Here is a 25062-nt window from a genome sequence, read left to right as displayed (position 1 = left end):
TTAATAATTAGAATTGTCCCAAAGTGGAATGGAGAGGAAGTGACAGATTTCTTATCAATCATCAATCATTTAGACATAGGATTTCATATGACTAGAAAGGACTTTAATCTAGGACTAGGACTAGTAACCTAGTAACCTTTCACTCTTCAGTGAAAGTCCTCAAACAACATCTTGCTGACTCTGGTAAATTGTAGAGGAGTTTCTTTTTTCTTAGATTTGATTTTTTTTTGTTTACATTAAAATTTATTTTCAATTATCCAAGCATTTATATTTCTTTCTCTTACCCCACCTCCTACTGAGAAAACAAAAACAAAAACAGACAAAATCCTTGTAACAAGTGTCAAACAAAATCATTTCTCATATTGCCTATACTTTAGAAACATACTTCTCATTCTACCTATTAATCTATCATCTTTTTTTTTTTTTTTTTTTTTTTTTTTTTTTTTTGAGGCTGGGGTTAAGTGACTTGCCCAGGGTCACCCAGCTAGGAAGTGTTAAGTGTCTGAGACCAGATTTGAACTCGGATCCTCCTGAATTCAAGGCTGGTGCTCTATCTACTGCGCCACCTAGCTGCCCCCTCTATCATCTTTCTGTAGAAAGTAGGCAGCATTCTTCATTTTCAGCACTCTGAAATCATATTGATTATTCCATTCATCAGAATTCTTGTCTTTCAAAATAGTTCATTTTTACAATGTCAATATTCTCAAATTGTTCTGTTATTCTATCTATACCAGATTTCTCTAAACCTGTCTCTTCATTTTTTTAGAATACAAATGTTTTGTTGTTCAGTTGTTTCCATTGTACCTAATCTTCATGACTATATTTGGGGCTTTCTTGAGGAGTTTTCCTGGCAAAGACACTGGGATGGTTCACCATTTCTTCTCTATTTACTGTACCACCTAATTGCCCATTACATCAACATAATATTCTAGTACATTTATAAAGCATTTTTGTTCAAATGATAGATATTTCCTTCTACTATAAAAAGAGATTTGTTATGTATGTATGTATCTATCTATCTATTTATATGTCTTTTATGTGTGTTCATATGGGACATTTCCCTCTTTCTTTGATCTCTTTAGGATATAGGCCTGAGAATAATATTATTGCTGGGTTAAAGGATATTCACAGTTTGGTAACTGGGGATATACAATTATAGAGGAGTTTGCTGTTACAGGTAGCAAACTCAAATAGAAATCATATATCACTACAGTTGCATATTGACTTAGTTGAAAATGTAATGTTATCTTTGGGGTTGTTTTTGGAAACAGTCAAGTGGCTCACTGGAAAAAGCACTGGATCTGGAATCAGAAAGATCTGAATTCAAATTCTGCCTTAGAAACTTATTTCTATGTGATTCTGGGCAAGTCAGTGTGCCTCAGTTTCCTCATCCATAAAATAACCCAGAGAAGGAACCCCATGGGGACAATACTCCTGTGCTATGGTTTATAGGTTCATAAAGAGTCAGACATGACTGAACAACATGTTTTATTGTATTTTTATTTATTTTGTCAAATATTTCCCAATTATATTTTAATCTGGTTCAGGACAAACTCAGACATGTAGTCAGCTTGCAGAGTATCTGGCTCCTCTGAAGTAGCGTTTGCTGCCAGACTTGAAGCCAGAAAGATCTAGTTTGAATGCTTCCATAAAGATTTTCTAGTTATGGCAAATCATTTAGACTCTTTCAATCCCAGCTTCTCTATCTGTAAAAGAGAACAATAGTAGCATCTGCCTCACAAGGTTGATGTGAGGGTTAAATGAGAGTATACATATATATTTACATATATGGAGTATAAATATGTATGTAAATATATAACATATACATATATGGGTATTTATATATCATATTTAATACATCTACATGTGTTTATATGTATCTACACAAACATGTACATACACCTATGTATATATATACATATGTAGCATATGTATATATGATATACATATACATATGTGTGCACATAAAAATAAAAATAATGTTATATGTTATTATTCAGGCATGCAATGTATTAAGTTTTCTCTGAAGCTTTTTCTGGTATTCTGGTATTCATATTATATATATCTATGAGAGACAGGGTCAAATATATGTGATGAAGGAAAAGATAAGATATGCATGCTTTTGCTAATAGAATGTCCTTGAGTTCATCTTTTCTACTGAAAGCTATTCTTTCCCCTCCTTTTTTTTTACTAGTTTTTATTTTTTCAAATACATGCAAATATAATTTTCAACTTTTATTTTTGTAAAACTTTGTGTTTCAAATTTTTTTCCTTCCTCCTTTTATGTCTCCCCTCCCCAAGATAGCAAACAATCTGATATAGGTTAAATATATGTCATTCTTTTAAACACATGTCCTTATTTGTCATGTTGTGCAAGAAAAATCAGATCAAAAGGGAAAAACTATGAGAAAGAAAAAAAATTGACAATGACAAAAGGTAAAAATATTATGCTTCAAACCATATTTAGTCTCCATAGTTCTCTTTCTGGATGCTGATAGCATTTTCCATCCCAAGTCAATTGAAATTATGAGAGCTCTTCTAAATAAGTTAAGAAATGTTTTGGGGTCAGCAGATTTCATTGCTAAAATCAAACAAGTTAGCTAGTATGGCCGCTATCTACCACTCTAAAGGAATGGGATAGCTTTTTTTTTTTTAATTATATTAGTTCAATTGAGAAGAGACCACTAACAAACAAACAAACAAACAAACAAAACCCCAAAACAGCCTATGTGCAAATAGGCCCAGGTAACATAGCCCAAAGGCAAAGAAAATTTCCTCTCTAAATCTAGAAGTGGTTATTAAATTATGAGCAGAAGATCCCTGCTGCGATAAGAAATAATTTGTCCCTATTAATCTAGGGGACTAATGCTAGTCAATAATAAGGAGAATTGTTTGTTTTCTGAAAACTTTGGAAAGACCTTTAAACTTTTATTATCAATACTTTGCTTATAATGATGTTGATGGAGACATAGAAAGTCAAATGTTTGCTTTGGCAAAGTTTTTTTTTCTGCTTTGCAGGTGTCTGATCAGATGGAATATAGAAAAATGGAAGGATTAAGATAAGATATAAGTAAAGGATGGAGATATATGATTGGTACTTGAAGCCTGTAACTCAGAGACAGGACATTAGTCATTTAGAATATATCTAAAGTTGCTTCTTTAGATCATGGTTTGGTAAAGAACTAGTTTCTCTTTAATGCTGAATTTTTCCTTCAGATAATCTAATTAGGATACGAAAGATCACAGAATCATAGGATTCCAGAGCATAGAATCCCAGGTGACCTCTGAGTCAGCGGTCATCTAGTTTAACTGATACCTATACTATAACTGACAAAAATAGTCCAGGTAAGTGGGTCATTCAGTTTCTGTTTGAAAACATGCTGTGTGTGATGACAACTTCAATACTTTCCATGACAGACTATTTTACTTTTGGACAGTTTTAATCCTTAGGAAACTTTTTTTATTAAAGCTTTTTATTTTTAAAAACATATTCATGGACAATTCTTCATCATTAGCCCTTGCAAAACCTTGTGTTACAATTTTCTCTCCCTTCCCCCATGCCCTCCCCTAGATAGCAAGTAGTCTAATATATGTTAAACAGGGTAGAAATACATGTTAAATCCAACATATGTTATATGCATACATATTTATACAATTATCATGCTGTCCAAGAAAAATCAAATCAAACCAGTAAAAAAAAAAAGAGAAGTAAAATAAAATGAAAGTAAACAACAAAAAGAGTGAGAATGCTATGTTGTGTTCCACACTCAGTTCCCACTCTCTGGGTGCAGAAGGCTCTCTTCATCACTGAACTACTGGAACTGGTTTGAATCCTCTTATTGTTGAAGAGAGCCATGTCCATCAGCAACTAGATTGCTATTAATTCTGCTAGCATAGCCTAAGATTATGTTTATTATTTCTATTATCATGGCACATAGATGTTAATGTTATTATTTTTATCATTTAAAATTTTTATTTAATTTAAATAACTACTCTCTCTCAGCTATGTGTCAAATACAAATTAGAAAAACATGCCATTTATTCCTTCATGCAAATCTGTTATATGTTTGCTAGCTGCTGCTGGATGTTCTTCTGTAGGAATAAGAAATTGGGAGTAAGCTCGTCTGATATAATTCAGATAGGGAGTTGTGGGCAAGATCTGACCACATGGCTTTCATTGACTCAAATTCTTTTGGGCTTTGAAATAACACAGTCTATGATCACAGACCGACAGAGACATTTGTGGATGCTAGTCCCTATACCACAAAGTCAATCCAGTGGAGAAATGTCCAGGAACAAAGACCATAGGCACTAAAATTGCACTCCTCTGACTATCTCTCCCTTGCACATGGTTCAATTCTTTTATATCATTTTTTCTCACCTCCTTTCATAGATTGATTCAATCCAAGATACATCAGTCCACCTTCCATCATCTAGCTGCCCTCAGCAGCCTTCACTCATGTCAGCTGTCCATGGTAACTCTGGTAGTGGAGGGATGTTTTATGCTATCTCTTCTTCATAAGAAAAAATAGCATTCTGTCCTGACAAATTAATTTTCCTAGTAATGCTAACAGAAATAATTGATAAAAACATTTTTAATAAATTTTTAAAAATAATACCAAGAACACTATAGTGTACACTATCCTGTAACACTATAGTTAAGGCCTCTATCCAATTTTCTTTGAGTTTACTAATTCATGCTATCATTCAGACCACATTTCTATCTCATCATCTTCAAGGATATAATAACAAACAATGATAATTCATTTTTACATCACTTTATGGCTTGTAAAATCTTAATTAATAAGGTAATGGCTCCAATGTACTGTGTTCTAATCAGAACATATCTCAAGTTTTATGTTTGGTTCTGGACACCACATGTTAAGAAGGATTATCTATAAATCACAGAGTCTGGAGAAGTGCAAATGGAATGGTAAAAGACTTTGACATCAGCTGTCAAAAGAATAAAATATTTAACCTGAAAAAACAGGAAATTTGGGAGTGGGAATTTGGGGAACTTTAACTATCTTCAAATATTAGGAAGGTTGCTTTGTAAAAAAGGCATAATATTTATTGTGCATGATGAGTAGTGGGCAGAAAGTTAAAATGAGGAAAAATTGAGCCTTGATGTAAAGGAAAATTTCTTTCAGTTAGAGTTTTCTGATTAGAGATACCCAAAAGAGATGGGCTCTTTCTCTCTAGTTTTTCTATTTAAGGTTGTGAGCCCGATTTTCAGACAAGTTATAGAGAAGATTTTTATTCAAGTGTAGTCTAGAGTTAGCCAATGAGATCCTTTACAATTCTGAAGTTCTTTAATTCTATGAGATGCTTTTCTTTCAACAATCCTTTAGGGTAGGAAGTATGAGTTTATCAACTCCATTTTATAAATAAGGAAACTGAGAATATGAGAAATTTTTTAGATTCTTTAAAAAAATTTAATAGTATTTTATTTTTCAAATACATGCAAAGATAGTTTTCAACATTCACCTTTGTAAAACCTTGTGTTGCAAATTTTTCTACCTCTCTCTCCCCAAATTAGCAAGCAATCTGATATAAATTAAACATGTTCATTTCTTCTAAACAAAGTTCCATATTTGTCATGCAAAGAAAAATGCACATGAAAAATTAGGTCCAAAGGGGAAAATATGAGAAAGAGGGGAAAAAAGCAAACAACAACTGAAAAAAAAGGTGAAAATACTATGCTTTGATCAATATTCAGTCTCCATAGTTGTGTCTTTGCATGTGGATGGCACTTTCTATCATAAGTCTATTGAAATTACCTTAAATCACCTCATTCTTAAAAACAACTAAGTCTATCATGGTTGATCATCACATAATCTTGTTATTTCTGTGTACAATATTCTCTTGGTTCTGCTCACTTTACTTAGCATCTGCTCATGTAGTCTTAGTTTCTTCATCTGTAAAAATGGGAATAATAACAATACCTGCCTTCCAGGGTTGAAGTGAGGATCAAATGAGATAATATTTGCAAAGTACTTTACAAACCTTAATGCCTATTATTGTTATTATTTTTGTTAATTTGTTATTATTTAGCACCTGGCAGTGCCTGACACATAGTAGGTACTAACTAGTGTTTCAGTAGTACTTAAATGTTACTTAAGTACTATTTAAGTATTTAAGAATTGTTTGTTGAATTGAATGGAGTTATTGAATTCTTTCCACTCCTCCACAAGTGTTCTTGATATGAAACTTTCCCCACACCTTGCTAAAATCCAGATATACTATGTATAATATTTGTAAAGTTCTTAGCACAGTTCCTGACATAGAGGAAGTGTTATATAACTGTTTATTCCCTTCTCTTCTTTATATATATATATATATATGTATATATATATATGTATGTATGTATGTATGTATCATTTACTAGTCTTCTGTTTAATAGGGGATAGCTAGGTGATTCAATGGATAGAGCCCTTGGAAGAATTGAGTTTAAATCTGTCCTGGGCAAATCACAATCTCCGTTTGGCTTAATCCACTAGAGAAGAAAATGGGAAACTAATTTAGTATCTTTCCCAAGAAAAGCCATGGACAAGATTGGCATGCTATGGTCCATGATGTCATGAAGAGTCATTCACATCAAACAATTCATTTCAGTTCCTGTATTTGGTGGCAAAGGTCTTTGCGAATGAATGATTATGTGATAATTCAGCAATTACTTCGAGAAGGGAAAAAGACAAAACCTAAGAACAAACTTACTGTGTTCAAATGAGATTTATTCAAGGATGTTCTGAATGGTCCGCTATTTTCTAGTCTCAGGCCTCAGAATGAAGATTCTAAATCTGCATATAGATGGGAGTTGGAGAGGTGGCAGTTACAGAAAGGGTTTCCTAACTTTCCCCTTTTATACACAAAAAGTTTTATTTTTGATGAGTATTATTATATTCTTTTGTGAATGGGATTGTTTCATTCTTTGCTGTTGTATTTCCAGCATCTAACATAGTGCCTGGAATATAATGTTTAATAAATGCTTGTTAATTGAGTGATTAATTCTGGGTGATAATTGAAAGAGATATAAGGGGCTACCTAATACTTCTACTTTGAAAATTGTAATTGTGTGAGAGGAATAAGAGGCATAGAATAGGAATGTCCTCCCTTCTACTTAAGGGCAGCTTATGGGGATTGTGTGAAGGATCTTACTGTTCCAATACTAATGGAGCTTTTTGTCCAATTGAACACTTAGCCATAAAAATTTAATAGGGAAGGCAGGAGTTGATCTTCATAGCTGGTTTGAGGGGCAAGAGAAAAATATAGTAAAGAAGCAATTAAATATATGTAAGGTATACAGGGTAGTAACCAATTAATACAAGCATGAGTCCTCCAAGAGAGTTTTGTATGCATTTCAGAGTGTTGCCAGGAAGATGATCTTGGATTTTTTCTCTCAAATGGGGATTGTAGATCCTCTAATAGACGTACTTATAGATTTTTCCCCCCTTGGGATTCTACATATGAATGCTAACTCAGCTCCTCTAGGAAAGGAAAAATAAACATTCAATACACAAGGATCACAACATGGAGGGGAAAGCCTTAGTTATGAATATACCTGAATATAAAGACAATCTAGCAAGCAGAATCAATTCACTTGCATTCCCCTGATGATATCAGATGGCACTTGAAGTAACAAAATCCTAAGAAGAAAATATTTTCTTAAGTGCATAAAAATCATTCACCAGATGCTATAAAATAAATCATAGAAATCACAATTTAGGATTATAGATTTAGTGCTAGAAGAAATTTTAAAGACCCTCCTCATTTTAAAGATGGGGAAACAAGCTCAAAGAATTTAAAAATGACTTGGCCATCATACAGCTAGTACTGGACCCAATGGGGCAAAGTTGGTATTTGAACCCAGGCCCTCTGGCTCTAAATCGAATCTATTTTTGATTGTTCAGCACCCTATCACAACATCTCAGCAAGTCTCAGCGATGTCCATTAAGTTGTAGTTGCCCTCCCACATTATGTTTTGATTTCATTTTGGTACAATAAGGAAGATTCAAGCTTCTTAACTTGGATTTGAATGGAAAGAAGGGTTTTTTTGGTCATTTCTGTTTAGAGAGGAGAGAAAAGACAGGATTAGTTTACAAACAGAACAAGCAGGTTCAAATGATTCACATGCCTTCCAACAAGAAATGTCATATATACATGTACTATTCTTGAAGGGTTAACAGTACTGTGCCTCATCGCTGAATGTATTAGTCTTATTGAATTAATTGTGGCCTCTTTTCTCCTGCATTAGAGATGTCTCAAAATGCAAAGTGGATTCATTAAAAATTAATTCAGGATAAAACTCTATATAGACTAGAATAGTGCTCTCCATCTCCTTCCTTCCTCTTTCCTTCTCTCTCTCCCTTTCTTTCTCCCTCTCCCTCCTCCTCTGTCTTTCAGTCTTTGTCTCTATCTCTTTCACCCCACTCCCACCCACCCCCGGGCTCCCTGTCTCCATCTCTGTCTCTCTTTGTATGCGTTTTTCTGTCTCTCTGTTCTTTCTGTCTCCATCTCTCTCTTTCTCTTCCCTCTTCTCTTTTCCTCTTTTTTCTCTGCTTTCCCTTTCCCGCTCCCTCTCTCTTTTCCCAAAGTCTCTTAAGACTCTCTGAAAAGCTTTCTAGTGAGGATGCTGGGAAAACACAAGGATATAAATCTCAATCACTAGCCAATTAGCTTGCTTCTCTGAAAATGAATCATCGCTAGCAGCTGTTACCGAGTAAAAGCATGAGAGAGACCACCACCTACCGTAACAGCTGACAAGGCTAATACATTCCACTTTGGGAGTTAAAAAATATTAACCAGAGGCTTCTTTTAGCATCTAACATTCCCTCCGTTTTAGAAATAAGGGTGATCTATTATTCCCAGGTTCCCTTTCATTCCCAGAAAAGGGCCCTGCAGTTTAAAAAAAAAAAAAAGACATGTATTTGATGGCTTATGTATAAGCTCACTGTCTCAGAGAGAGAAAAGAGGATTGGGGGGGGATAAAATTTGGAACTCAAAATTTAAAAAGAGCAAATGTTAAAAATAATTTTTATGTATAATTGGAGGAAAATAAATTTTTTAAAAGAAAAGATGTATATGAAGTTATTACTAACCTACTTCCAAGCGGTAGTTTTGAGAAAATATTCGTAAAAGTCACGGTATCTGCCACATAGTAGATCCATAGAAATGCTTGTTCCTTTCTCTCTTTCCCTATGTAGTTCCAGTAGTAATTAGGCTTTTGCCTAGAAACTAAAAAATAATATGGTGTATGTAGTATTTTAAGGTTTGCAAAATACTTTATATATGTGATCTTGTTTTATTCTCACAACAACATATGAGGGAGATTCTCTTATTATCTTCATTTTGTTAGGGTTCTTGAGTCATTTCAATTGTAACCCCATTTGGAGTTTTCCAGGCAAAGTTGCTAGAGTGGTTTGCTATTTCCTTCTCCAGTTCATTTTACAGATGAAGAAATTGAGACAAACAAGGTTAAGTGACTTGACCAGGTTCATATATCTAGTAAGTGTCTGAAGCCAGATTTGAACTCAGAAACTCATTTTACCTGAAGCTGCGAGAGAAATTTAATGATTTGCTCAGGATTGCACAGACAGTAAACATTGTAGGAAGGATTTGAATCAGGTTTTCCTGACTCAAAGTCTTAGATCCTTCCCTGTATACCACCAATCTGCCTGGACACCTGGAGAATTTCGCATACCCCCTTGAATTAAAAAGGTGACCATTTTCTTCACTAAGCAGCAAGGGCAAAACACTGGCCTCAATCCAGCAGTCTGAGATGTCCCTCATGTTGGCAGGGCAGAGTTGGCTTTGCTTGATGTTTAGCAAACAGACAATCACTATCTATGACTAGGCAAGTCATTTAACTTTATTTGCCTCAGTTTCCCCACCTGTAAAATAAGCTGGAGAGGAAATGGCAAACCATTTGTCAAGAAAATCCCAATTGGGGTCAGAGTCAGATATAACTGAATGACAGTGTATTAATATTATAATTTATTGCATGGCCACTTAGTAGAACTGAGTGTTTTTTCCTATATCTTGCCTCATCTTGCCCTGGCCTATCATGTGGCACAGCCATCACCAGGCCATATCTCCACAGGCCCTGTTACCATGGCACCTCCCTTTCCAGGATACCTTATCCCATAATTCCTGTGGATACAAAGGTTAGACTCTTTGAGATGAGCCATCTCCTAGCTGAAACATTTCTAATTCCTGCCATTCAGGGGTTTTAGAAGATTGCTTCTCAAAGTGTTTCCTTTATACCCAGAAAATAGCTTGTGAAAATTTGGCACTGCACTGAAAAAGGAAGAATGACTTTTTGTTTGGCTATTGCTATTAAGGATGAAAAGATAAGGAGGTTTTTTTTTTTTTAAATTATAAAGTACCATACAATTTCCTCCTAAGTCAGCATAACTAGCAACTACTATGTGCTAAACTGCACTGTGCTAAATAAACATTTTACAAATATGAACTCATTAGACTCTTACAACTACCTTGGAAGATTCTAATATCCCCATGTTTACAAATAAGGAAACTGAGGCAAACAGATTAAAGTAACTTGCCCAAGCTTACATAGTGATTGTCTGTTTCCTCATGTGCAAAATGGAGATATATCTCACAAGGCTATTATGAAGATCAAAGGAATAATAATTATAAGGTCTTTGCAAATCTTAAAATGCTAGATATATGTTTTACTAATTAAGTTTGTCCAGGTGTGAGTCCCAGAATTTTTGCCCACCTAACTTTCAAAATTATTTATAAATTCCTTAAAGTCAAAATTAAAAACTCAATCAAGAGACAAATCTACATTATATGTCAGCCATATTAATATTGTTTTAGATGCATTGTTGCATATGTATACATGCATCTTATGTATGTAAGTATTTATATGAGTGTGTATATAAACATATGTATGTGAATATATATCCATATGCTTAACTATAGCTTGGGGAAAGTGGGAAGGGGATGGAAGGGAGAAAAAAGAATAAAGTACAAAATGAACAGCAGAGAATAAAATAATAACCTATAAAGAAGCAAAGAAAAGAAAAGATGGACAATCATGAATATAATCTCATTATTATTATATATGTTTTCTTGAAAAGGAAATTTATTAAATATTTTGTTAGATATTTTGAATCCTCTATGATATTCTTCTGAGCATATGATAATGTTTTGTTTTGTTTTTTTATTTTCATTTTCTTTTTCCATTTTTGTATTTAGTTTAAAATAAATAATTTTTAAAAAAGAATGGCAGGAGGGGAGAGAAAATCAAGGGCTAATAAATTGAAAATAAAATAAAAAGACTTCTGAAATTAAATTCAAATTTCAATCAAAATTCTTAACTTTCTTCTTTTATTTATTGTAGGGGGCAGCTAGGTGGCTCAGTGAGCTCTACTAGGCTTGGAATCAGGAAGACATCTTCCTGATTCTAAATCTGTGTGACCCTGGGCAAGTCACTTAACCCTGTTTACCTCAGTTTCCTCCTCTGTAAAATGAGCTAGAGAAGGAAATGGCAAACCATTCCAGTATCTTTACCAAAAAAAAAAAAAATCCAAATGGGATGTGAAGAGTCAGACAGGATTGAAATGACTGAACAACAATATAACTAATTTATTAGAGAATGCCCAAGGTTCTGGCTGCTGCCCAGAACATGAGGTTCCCAGAGCTAAAGAAAAAGTTTGACCTCCAAATATAAGACTCAAGAGAAGCATAAAAAGAACTCTTGAGAACTGTATTTCTGTTATGGCTATACATAAAGAGTACATGTGTAATTTGGCTTTACTGTTCTAATGTAAAAAAGGAACTAGAGGTGGAAAAGAAATTGTACTAGAAAAAAGGAAAAAGTGGAGGTGAAAAGAGGGAAACTGCATCTCTTGAAGAGACAAAGGAAACCTATTATATTTGAGGGAATGAAGGGAAGGAGATGAGCATAGTGTGAATCTTACTCTTATCAGATTTGACTCAAAGAGAAACTATTAGGCATACTTGGTTTACATAGAAACTTCTCCCACCTCATTGAAAAGTGGGAGGTGAAAAGCAAAAAGGGAAGGGGTAGGCTAAATAGAAAGGAATACAGAAATAGTAAGGGAAAGGTTTAAGGAAAGGGGAGGGACTTCAAGGGGGAGGGAGGGATTCTAAAGACTAAGAGCTATGTGACACAAGTGGTGATCATAAGTCTAATACTGGAGAGAGGAGTAAGGAGGAAAGGAAAGAGAAAAACAATCTGGGGATAATAAGATGGCAGGAAATATAGATTTAGTAGTTTTAACCATACATGTAAATGGAGTAAACTCCCCCATAAAGAGGAGGCAGATAGCAGACTGGATTAAAAGCTAGAATCCTACAGTATGTTGTTTACAGGAAACACATTTGAAGCAGAGCGATACATACAGAGTAAAGGTAAAAGGCTGGAGCAGAATCTACTATGCTTCAGGTGAAACCAAAAAAGCAGGGGTAGCCATCCTGATCTCAGGTCAAGTAAAAGCAAAAATTGATCTAATTAAAAGAGATAAGGATGGGCACTATAGCTTGCTAAAAGGTAGCATATATAATGAAGCAATATCAATACTGAACATATATTCATCAAGTGGTATAGCATCTAAATTCCTAAAGGAGAAGTTAAGAGAGCTGCAAAAAGAAATAGACAGCAAAACTATTACAGTGGGAGATCTCAACCTTGTGTTCTCAAAACTAGATAAATCAAACCACAAAATAAATAAGAAAGAAATTAAAGAGGTAAATAGAATACTGGAAAAGTTAGGTATGATAGATCTTTGGAGAAAACTGAATGAAGACAGAAAGGAGTACACTTTCTTCTTGGCACATCATGGAACCTATACAAAAATTAGCCATGTATTAGGACATAAAGACCTCAAATTCAAATGCAGAAAGGCAGAAATAGTAAATGCATCCTTCTCAGATAATGATGAAATAAAAATTACATTAAATAAAAAGGGGAAAATAGACCAAAAAGTAATTGGAAACTAAATAATCTCATCCTAAAAAATGATTTGGTGAAATAGCAAATCATAGACACAATAATTTCACCCAAGAGAATGACAAGAATGCGACATCATACCAAAATATGTGGAATACAGCCAAGGTGGTAATAAGGGGAAATTTTATATCTCTAGAGGTTTACTTGCACAAAATAAAGAGAAAATCAATGAATTAGGATCGCAACTAAAAAAGTTAGAAAAAGAGCAAATTAAAAAAACCCCAATCAAACACCAAACTTGAAATTCTAAAAATAAAAGGAGAGATCAATAAAATTGAAAGTTAAAAAAAAAAACTATTGGATTAATAAATAAAACTGAGAGTTGGTTTTATGAAAAAAACAAAAAAATAGATAAACCCTTGGTAAATTTAATTAGAAAAAAAGGAAAGATGAAAATTAAATTGTTAGTCTTAAAAATGAAAAGGGAGAAATTTCCACCAATGAAGAGGAAATTAGAGCAATAATTAAGAGTTACTTTGTCCAACTTTATGCCAATAAATTTGATAACTTAAATGAAATGGATGAATGCCTTCAAAAATATAGGTTGCCCAGATTTACAGAGGAAGCAGTAAGGTTAAATAGTCCCATTTTAGAAAAAGAAATAGAACAAGCTATTAATCAATTCCCTAAGAAAAAATCCCCAGAACCAGATGGATTTACATGCAAATTCTATCAAACATTTAAAGAACAATTAACTCCAATGCTATATAAACTATTTGAAAAAATAGGGAAGGAAGGAGTGCTAACAAATTCCTTTTATGACACAGACATGGTATTGATATTTAAACCAGGTAGGTTGAAAACAGAGAAAGAAAATTATAGATCAATCTCCCTAATGAACATCAATGCAAAAATCTTAAATAAAATATTAGCAAAAAGATTACAGAAAATCATCTCCAGGATAATACACCATGAGCAAGTAGGAGTTACACCAGGAATGCAGGGCTGGTTCAATATTAGGAAAACTATTAGCATAATTGACTATATTAGTAACAAAATTAACAAAAACCATATAATCATCTCAATATATTCAGAAAATGCATTTGATAAAATCCAACACCCATTCCTATTAAAAACACTAGAGAGTATAGGAATAAATAAATTTTTCCTTAAAATAGTCAGTAGCATCTATTTAAAACCATCTGTAAGCATCATATGTAATGGGGATAAACTGGAACCATTCCAAATAAAATCAGGAATGAAATAAGGTTGCCCACTACCACCATTATTATTCAATGTTGTATTAGAAATTCTAGCTTCAGCAATAAGAGTTGAGAAAGAGATTAAAGGAATTAGAGTAGGTAATGAGGAAATCAAATTATCACTCTTTGCAGAGTATATGATGGGATACTTAGAAAACCCCAGAGATTCTACTAAAAAGCTATTAGAAATAATCCACAACTTTAGCAAAGTTTCAGGATACAAAATAAATCCACATAAATCATCAGCATTTTTATACATCACTAACAAAGTCCAACAGCAAGAGATACAAAGAAAAATTTCATTTAAAATAACTGTTAATAGTATAAAATAGTTGGGAATCTATCTTCCAAGGGAAAGTCAGGAACTATATGAGCAAAACTACAAAAACTTTCCACACAAATAAAGTCAGATGTAAACAAGTGGGAAAATATTAAGTGCTCCTGGATAGTTCAAGTGAATAAAATAAAGATAACAATATTACCTAAACTAATCTGCTTATTTAGTGCTATACCAATTAGGCTCCCAAGAAACTATTTTAATGACCTAAAAAAAATAACAGCAAAATTCCTCTGGAAGAACAAAAGGTCAAGAATTTCAAGGGAATTAATGAAAAAAACATCAAATGAAGGTGGTCTAGCTGTACCTGATCTAAAACTATATTATAAAGCAGCGGTTACCAAAACTATTTGGTATTGGCTAAGAAATAGACTAGTTGATCAGTGGAATAGGTTAGATTCACAGGACAAAATAGTCAATAACTATAGCAATCTAGTGTTTGACAAACCCAAAGACCCCAACTTTTGGATAAGAATTCATTATTTGACAAAAATTGCTGGGAAAATTAGAAATTAGTATGGCAGAAACTAGGCATTTACCCATACTTACCACTATACACCAAGATAAAATCAAAATGGGTTCATGATCTAGGCATAAAGAATGAGATTATAAATAAATTAGAAGAGCATTGGATCAAACTACCTATGGAGGAGGAAGGAATTTGTGACCAAAGAAGAACTAGAGATCATTATCGATCACAAAATAGAAAAATTTGATTATATTAAGTTAAAAAGCTTTTGTACAAATAAAACTAATGAGGACAGGATTAAAAGGGAAGCAATAAACTGGGAAAACATTTTTAAGGCTAAAGGTTATGATAAAGGTCTCATCTCCAAAATATATAGAGAATTGATTCTAATGAAGAATGAATACAGAGAGGCTTAGAGAGACATATATGAACAGATGCTAAATGAAATGAGCAGAACCAGGAGATCATTATACACTTCAACAATACTATATGATGATCAATTCTGATGGATGTGGCTCTCTTTAACAATGAGAGGATCCAAATCCATTCCAATTGATCTGTAATGAAAAGAACCAGCTACACCCAGAGAAAGAACACTGGGAAATAAGTATGGACCACAATATAGCATTTCTACTTTTTCTGTTATTTGCTTTTTCTTCTCAGGTTATTTTTACCTTCTTTCTAAATATGATCTTTCTTGTGCAACAAGATAACTGAATAAATATGTATACATATAATGTATTTAGCATATACTTTAATATATTTAACACATATGGGACTACCTGCCATCTAGGGTTGGGGAGCGGAGGGAAGGAGGGGAAAAGTTGAAACAGAAGTTTTTGCAAGAGTCAATGTTGAAAAATTACCCATATATATGTTTTGTATATAAAAAGCTATAACAAAAAAGATAAATAAATAAAAAAGAAGATGAGGTTCCAAACAGATGTGGTACAGAGGGGAGAGCACCAACTCCTGAGTCAATACTTGGGTTTTAATACAAATTCTATGACATATGAGCTGTGTGGCATTGGACAAGTCAACTTTAATTCTTCAGGGACTCAATTTCTTCAGGGGTAACATGAGAGGTTTGGACTAAATGACCTCTAATGTTTTTCTATTTCTAAGTCTGCAATATTAGTGGATTGGTATTCTGTGTCCTGTCCCACACATTCACAACCATTCCTGATCTCCCTTTGGATGTTTTTGGTGTCTTTCTCGACACTTTCTTCTTTCCTTTCCCTATCTACAGACTACTGGTGCCTGGATGACCTTTACCGAGAGATGGTAAAGCGTTATGTTGAAATCGTAGAAAAACTTCCAGGGCGGAGGCCAGATCCAGCTACTATGGAAGGTTGTTTGCAACTGAAGCCGGATAACTACTTGCTCGCCTGGCACACCCCTTTTAATGAAAAGGGTAGGTAGAAATAATTCCTTTTCACTTCCGTCTTTTTGTTTTTTTGTTTTTTGTTTTTTGTTTTTTTGAGACACTTGGGGTTAAGTGACTTGCCCAAAGATACCCTACTAGTATGTACCTGAGACCAGATTTGAACTCAGTTGCTCCTAACTGCAGGGCTGATGCTTTATCCACCATGCCATCTAACTGCTTTGGCAGCTGTCTTGATGGACAAAATGTAGTTTTTCTTCCTTTCAGGAAACTATAAAGTCCAGTCCATCTCTTTTTTTATCCCTGCCCCACAAAACAGATCCAGGTTTGCCTGAAGGTGATGGAAGGATCTGCCAAAAATTCCTTTTGTAAGTCAACCCTATGCTCTTGGCATCTATTTAAAGAAAGTTTTCCTGCTTGGCCCTAGGCGTCTCCAATGAGATTTTTGTCACTGGGTCTCCGGTTTATTTTAAGGAACATTTTCCACCCCTTTTCATTTAAGTCCCTATAGGTTGACTTTTTCATCTGTGTCATCAGGGAGGCGGCTGTTTCATAAATATCCCTGTGACCCTTAGCATTTGCCTTGGTAGAAACTCATCCTAGCAGGGGGGAGAAAGCAGATACCATTCATTGCTCAGGTGGTCAAGGATTTTATGTCTTCTTTCCAAAGATCACAGGCCTGCTGCATTCTGTGTTTTATATAGAAGATTAAATGGCAGCAGCAATTCTTATGATGCCTACAATTTTTTTTTTCCAAAGCCAGCTGCAGTTGTCTCTTCCCTTCATCTTAACCCTCCCCGCTCCTCCTCCCCCCCATTTTTAAAAAAACTATATTCCAAAAGGAATTCTCAGCCTAAGGACTTGATTTTCCCAGGTGAAAAAAAAAAGAGAAAACAATATAAACTTAATGGAGATTATTTATGCCTCCCTTGACCAGCTCTTCAATAGCAGCATATGAAAGACACAGATTTATGTTTACACAGGTTAGCCAGCATGGCATCCAAATGGAAGATAATAAAAAGACTGAGGTATTCTGAAAGGAACAGTTTGTGCTTGTGTACTGTGCCTGGCAACCTAGACTGTAACACCAAGCTCAATACTACACCTATTCCAACTCCTCAAGAAGGAGCATTGGATTTAAAGCCAGGAGATAGATTCTAGTCCCAACTGTCACTAATTAACTCTAGGACTAAGAAAGAGTCATTTAATGTCTTCAAGCTTAATTTCCTTATCTATAAAAAGAATGTAATAATATATGTACAATACTCTATCTCTGAGGGTTATTGTTCAGTTCTAATGAGATAAAATGGTTTAAAATGTTATTTAGAAATTATAAAATGCTATACAGATGAATGAGACAACTTGGTGGTGTACTGGATAGAGTGAAAGCTCTAGGTCTAGAGTGAGAAAGATCTAAGTTCAATTATGACTTCAGATACTGGCTGTCTTAGATACTATTTTATGAGTTATATTTGAAAAGATATACCCACAGTAGTGACATTCTTAGTTTACCATGAACTTGACAGGTGGCCCTAAGCATATTGATACAGATACTTTACATCCTAATCTATGAGGGAGATAAAGTTTTTAAGTAAAAGGAAATTCCAAATTCTACATATATGTTCTTAAGCTGCAGAAGAAAGTCTCTCAGCTCCCTAAAACTCGCCTCAGGACTTTATTATTTTTCACAATACATTAAAACATGGGAGCGTTCAAACTACATGTCCAGAACCTCTCTGACCATGAAGAGAGACTTTTAGAGATGCACAGTTTGAAAATACCCAATAGGCAATTAGTGATGTAGAACTAAAGTTCAAAGGAGAGACTGAGCTAGATTTGTGGATCATGGAATTATTTAAATAGAAACAATAGCTAAACTTATGAGACTAATGAAAAGAGACAGAGAGAGAGAAAGAGAGAGACAGACAGACAGACAGACAGACAGACAGAGACAGAGAGAGAGAGACAGAGAGAGAGAGAGAGAGAGAGAGAGAGAGAGAGAGAGAGAGAGAGAGAGAGAGAGAGTCCCTATTCCCCTGCCAACCACAATTCTCTCTCAAGAATACTTAATCATTAGATTTGGATATTATTCTACTTGTTTACTGCTGGACTAAAAAATTCCAAATAGTTCCAGAGATGTGTCAGATTTTTTTTCATCCAATTAGAAGATATCTTGTATGTGGAAATTGGAAATTGAACTTGAAGAAATTAAGTGATTTTCTTGGACCCAGAGTTAATTAGTGACAGTTGGGACTAGAATTTATCTCCTGGCTTTAAAACCAATGCTCCTTCTACTATGCTATCTATCTCTCCCATTTGAATGAGAGATGTTTCAATTTTATCATCATCATCATCATCATCATCCTTCAGTCACCAGACCTCCAGTCTTGAGATGACTTCATTCCCTGGGTTCTTTGCTGATCTCAAGCTCTATTTATAGAGCAATTCAGGGATGTGCTGGTAAACGTTTAACCTGATTGTTGTAGTTGTTCAGTCACATCTTGATTTTTCATGACCCCATTTGTAATTTTCTTGGCAAAGATACTGGAGTGGTTTGTCATTTCACTCTCCAGCTCATTTGACAAATGAGGAAACTGATGCAAACAGGATTAAGTGATTTGCTCAAGGTCACACAACTAGTAATGCCTAAGGTCAGATTTGAACTGATGATTCTTCCTGACTATAGGGCCAGCACTATGCACCTAGCTGTCCATAATAACTGGGCTTTAGGGAAAAAAATTATTGACAGTCAATCAATAAAATGACAAATCAAGTCCTAATTTGTAGCAATTTCTGAGGTACAAATGCTCACATTGAAAATTAAAGTCAGGAGCAGCTAGGTGGTGCAGTGGATAGAGTACCAACCCTGAATTCAGGAGGACCTGAGTTCAAATATGCCCTCAGACACTTAACACTTTCTAGCTGTGTGATCCTGGGCAAGTCACTTAACCCTAATTGCTAAAGGGAAAAAAAAAAGAAAGAAAATTAAAGTCAGAGTTTGTCCTAGCATGTTCCTGCCTGAGTGTCTACAAATGGGCATGGCACTATGCCTGTCCTCATGGAGTTTTGAATTTAGCAGGGAAATTAGATATGCACAGCCCCAAATTAGCAAGCACGTATAAACCAAGAGAGATTATGAAAGCATAATGAGATGTAAAATGGAAGAAGGGATGTCAAAGTTCAGAGAACAGGGAGAATGGAGTACTTCTTTTGAGAAGGGTCATGAAGGAGCTGAGATAGGCTTTCATCTGTGTTTTGAAACAAAGGTGGGATTTGAACAATCAAAACTGTAGAGACAAAGAACATGACAATTTAAAAAAAACCCATGGATGCCTAAAGTCTTTTAATGAAATTTTGTGCAGGTTCAGGATTTGGAGCTGCCACCAAAGCCATGAGCATCGGTATGAGATATTGGAAGCCTGAGAGGTTGGAGACACTCATTGAAGTAAGCATTGAGTGTGGGCGAATGACCCACAATCATCCAACAGGTAATGATTGTGTTAAAAGAGTTGCTATTCTGTTGGGTTAGATGTTGCTAGTTGTTGCCCTTCATTCTCAAAGAGTATCCAAATGACATCATTATATTAGAGTCAAGTTACACCATGTTTGAATGTGGTTGATCAGACCGATACAAGCTTGGAATACTCTGCCACAGGTCAGACACAAATAGTTCCTATGAATATTTGGAATAGCTTCTCTAACTTTGCACATCTCTCATTTCTTCCAAGCTAATTAAATTCTGCTTTGCTCATAGAGCACAGCACCTTCTCTGAGGAAGGCTTCAGGCTGGGTGGTCCTGTGCCAGTGTCTCCAATGTCATTCAATTGATTCTAAAGTTTTTAAGAGAAACCTTGAAAATGTCCTTGAATCGTTTTTTTTTTTTTAACCACCTTGCCCTGTGTGTTTTCCATAAAGTAATTTTGTGGCAAGACATATTTGGCATTTGAATAATTATTCAAGATGTTGCTAAATATTCTTAAAGGTATCAGACCCTCTGATCCCAGATTAACCAAAAGCCCATTCTGTAGATGTGACAGCCTGTGAAATCTCACATTACCTAATCTGAAATCCTGGTAAAAAGGAGAAAAGAATAAACTGCTATCTATAGAGTCAGTCAGTCAGAAAATATTTCTTGTTACTCTACCTGGCAGAATGGTTCATCTGTAATGATATTTTTTCTCCCATCTGTCAATAATCTCTCACGTTGGTCCCTTTTAATTCATAATTGGAATACACTCTCTGTAACTGAATATAAGGCAACCCTTTTTTCTCCCTGATCCCAAAGACCCAGAAGAAGTAACTAGGATAAGTGTCTTAGTTTGATCTACTTATAAGTCAGAATGACATGTTTACATAGCAATTGGAAGTAAGGGAAAACCCATATTACTGAGACTACAAATTCATTTGAGCACCTAATAATTTTAAGTACAGTTTCCTGTTTCTGAAAATACATACAATTTTATATTTTGTATATTTAAATATACATATACATATAAATATATAAACATATGCATAAAGTATATGTGAATGTGTGGGCACTCAGAATGGGCATCAGAGAAAAGACTCCAAAAGATGGAAAAACAGTTATTACAAGGATATGACAATTAGGATCACTTCTCTTTACTCTCTGCTTTAGGCAGCTTTTAGCTGCAGGGAAATGACCAGGGAAGAAAGAAGTGATTTGAGGATGAGAGAAAGAGATAGCTAAACCATCTTACTATAAACACACATTGATACCTCAATGAAATGCATTAACTCCCTTTTGGGCCCCATATTGTTTTTGGACTTCTTTTCTCTTCAAGACTGCCCTTGATGTTTATTTTTTTAAACTAAATTATTTTATTAATATTTTTTATTTCTACATAATCCAAATTTCTCCTTCTATCTCTTCTCCCTCCTCCTATACCTAGACATCTGTTATTACAAAGAATATTTCTTATGTAATATTTCTATTACAAAGAATATTTCTTTTAAAAAAAGAAAAGAAAAGAAAAAGGGGAAGGAAATCAGTAAAGTGAATCCATTTTTAAAAGAAATTTCTGTTGATAATATTCAGTGTTCAACACTTATGACCTTTCCTTTTGGTCCCAATTCTACCATCTCTACAAAGCAGTGGAGAGAGATGTCTTTTTATATCTCTTTTTTTTGGGAGGGGCCAAGCTTGCCTTGATGTTAATTTTAATTTCATCTGTATAAAATATTTCCAATGGTTATGACAAAAAAGTACCCACTCAGGAGATTGAAATGGAAAGATTTGAAATGGCATTCAGTAAAAGTAGAGGAGATCTCTATTCATTGGGTGAACACCCTGGTGAGTATATGAATTTTGGAATACTAAATGTGTCATTGCTACTTATGATAGCCTAAACAACTCAGCAAAATAGTTTCTAAAATTCTCTAAAGTAAAAAAGTGTATAATGCAAACTCTTATTTCTTTTATTTTTAATAACATTTTATCCCAGATACTAGATCTTAAATTAAAAACAATTGGTGATTTTTACCTTAACAGCTGTCATTTTCCATGTCTATCCATTGTATTAAATCCCTTAAAAATTAAGCAAAAATATCCCATACAAAAATCTTGTCTGAAAGAATACACAGCATCCTATCCTGATATCTCTCAGATATAAGAGAGAAGGAATACTTTAGTAAATCTTCTAACAGATCCTTCATTTTTTGTTGTTGTTGTTTTTTGGGGGGATTTTTTGGCAAGGTAATTGGCATTAAATTACTTGCCCAGGATCAGATCTTTTCATTTCTATTTTTGTATTCAACTACTTATATTATTGTCTTAATTTAGCTTATTTCAGTCTACATTATTTCACATAAATCTTTCCACATTTTCCTGAATTTTTCATAGTCATCATTTTTTATCCTATGATAAAATTCCATTGAATTTGTATATGGTAGTTTTCCAGCATCAATTTCAATAACTCAATTGGTGGATACTTTTCTTTCTGGAATTGAGCATATTTTAGATGGTTCAATTGCTTTTTAAAAATTTTATTATTATTTTATATAAAATATGAATCATTTTATTTTATATATAAGCCATCATTTTGTTTTACATAAAATGTTATTATTTTACATAAAATTATTTTATCACATAATACATTTTATATAACAAAATACATTTTTTGATAATTTTGCATAAAATATAAATTGTTATATATATTGTTAAATTTAACTAAATTACTATTTTTTAAAAGAATATAATTTATCAATGCCAATATAATTTAGCAGCTTTCTGTATAGCACATTGCTAATGTTACACACCCCTCTTTTTCAAGAGGACTTGCATTTCAACATATTTTAATCATAGGGAGATATCTTTCCCCAGCATTGTGACAACATTCTAAAAGAGGTATGCTATGGCTTGAAATCGGGAATATTATGTATTTTTTTTAATTTTGTTCTCCTTAAAATTTTTTAAACATAAACTTTGGCAACAAGTGTCACTATTTTTTTTGTGACGTGTGCTTACAAAACTAGAACATTTCATGAGAAGTAAAATGATATCGTGTTTTCAAAAGACAATTTGGCATTGTGGATTTACAAAGCAAATTAAAACATTTTTATTTCATCAACTCTAAACTCCAGTCTCTTGAAATGATCCTATAATTAATGCTTTTGTGATGGGCAAAACATTTGAGAAAGACTCTTAGCCAAGTTGTAGAATGGCTTTAATAAGATGAAACAAATTTCACCTTCTACAGGAAGCCTTTGCAGATCCCTCTTAATTCGAATGCTGTCCCTTTGTTGATTTTTTCCTATTTAGTTTATTTGTATGTAGTTCTTTGCAGGTTATCTTTCACTAGATGGTAAGCTCTTTGAGAGTAAGGACTACTTTTTTGTATTCCCAGTTCTTAACAGTAGTACTTGGCACATAGATAGTATTATTGTTCTGTCACTTTGGTCGGCTCTTTATGACCCTATTTGGGGTTTTCTTGGCAAAGTACTAGATTGGTTTGTTATTTCCTCTCTAGCTTATTTTATAGATAAGGAAACTGAGGTAAATAGGGTTAAATAACTTTCCAGAGTCACTCAGTTTATAAGTATCTGAGTGTGTTTGTCCAGAAAACCCCAAATGGGGTCATGAAGAATGGGACGTGACTGAAAATGTCTAAATAACAAGAAAAAAAGGCTGTAGTTCTGATCCCTATGTGGACATTTATGTCTCTTTGATTGTAATTATTGACAAATCCTAACACCCACCAATTGTTATAAATGTAGACAGTGGGGAACAAGAGAGAAGACACAAATAAATTAGAGTAGGTCTACTGCCCCTCCTGACAAAATAATTCTTTTGTGCTAAGAGTGGGCATCAGTAATGTTGCCTGCATGTACAGAAACCTAAAATTTCAGGGTGAGAAGGGACATGAGAGATCATTTAATTTTGTACTTGAACCTGAGCAAAAATTTCCTCTTTCATATTTTTACTCTGTAGTCATCTGGCTTCTTCTTGAAAACCTCCAATGATGGGGAACTCATTACCTCCTAAAATAACTCATTTAAGTGCTTATGAGCTGTAATTGTTGAAAGAAAGAAATTGGTAGAGAGGAAATGGCAAACCACTCCAATATCTTTGCCAAGGAAACCCCAAATGGACTGAATAGCAACCACAATTGTTCCCCAGCTAAAATCTATTCTTTGCTCCATTAATCCATTGCTCTCAGTCCTAGTTGGGCATATAGGTGGTGCAGCCTATAGAGAACTAGAGCAGGAATCAGAAAGACCTAGTCTCAAACATTGTGCTTAGAGTATTCCCCTGATCTACCCAACTAGTAAACAGTCTAATGAAAAAGGAAATAAAATTTTCTGGCATGCCACTTTCTTTCTAAATCTAGATTGACTGCAGGGATTACCACTTCTCTTTCAACATGCTGACAACTTATCCCTTCAATAATGTGCCACAGAAATTTGGAAGGGAGAAAATAAAGTTCATCCACTTATAGTTTGAAGAATTTACCTTCCTTCCCCTTTCCCCCTGGAAATCAAAACAACATATCAAGAATAATACTTTAATGAGCATTTACACAAATTTTGGTCTTCGTGCTTTTTAGAGTCATTGTACATGACTCAGATTTACATGAGCTTTAATTCTAAGAAATATAAGGAGGAAAAACTGACCCTATAAAGTGTAACACAGCATTTAGAACTTTTTTATTTAAAAAAAAAAAAAAGACTAAAACATTGAATCTAGGATAGAAAACCCATTTTATTTATTTATTTATTTATTTTTAGCTGCAACTTCTTTTTTTTTTTTTTTTTTTTTTTTTTTTTATTCATTTTTCCAAATTATCCCCTCCCTCCCTCCACTCCCTCCCCCCGATGGCAGGTAATCCCATACATTTTACATGTGTTACAATATAACCTAGATACAATATATGTGTGTAAATACCATTTTCTTGTTGCACATTAATTATTAGCTTCCGAAGGTATAAGTAACCTGGGTAGATATACAGTAGTGCTAACAATTTACATTCACTTCCCAGTGTTCCTTCTCTGGGTATGGTTATTTCTGTCCATCATTGATCAACTGGAAGTGAGTTGGATCTTCTTTATGTTGAAATTTCCACTTCCATCAGAATACATCCTCATACAGTATTGTTGTTGAAGTGTACAGTGATCTTCTGGTTCTGCTCATTTCACTCAGCAACAGTTGATGTAAGT

General features: G+C 34.1%; 1 protein-coding gene across 2 annotated transcripts in view; it reads left to right on the top strand.

Moving 5' to 3' along the window:
• ADPRHL1 (ADP-ribosylhydrolase like 1) overlaps positions 1-25062 on the top strand; it is a 72622-nt gene that overhangs the window by 7059 nt on the left and 40501 nt on the right. For both annotated transcript variants that reach the window (XM_074299580.1, XM_074299581.1), the window contains exons 2-3: positions 16255-16419; positions 19752-19877. In XM_074299580.1, the coding sequence (XP_074155681.1) occupies positions 16255-16419; positions 19752-19877 (291 nt within the window). The remainder of the gene's footprint in view (positions 1-16254; positions 16420-19751; positions 19878-25062) is intronic.

The sequence above is a fragment of the Sminthopsis crassicaudata genome, chromosome 3 (assembly GCF_048593235.1).
Source record: "Sminthopsis crassicaudata isolate SCR6 chromosome 3, ASM4859323v1, whole genome shotgun sequence".
Classification (NCBI taxonomy): Eukaryota; Metazoa; Chordata; class Mammalia; order Dasyuromorphia; family Dasyuridae; genus Sminthopsis; species Sminthopsis crassicaudata.
Note: the sequence above shows the minus strand (reverse complement) of the source record. Positions and strands in the feature narration are given on the sequence as shown.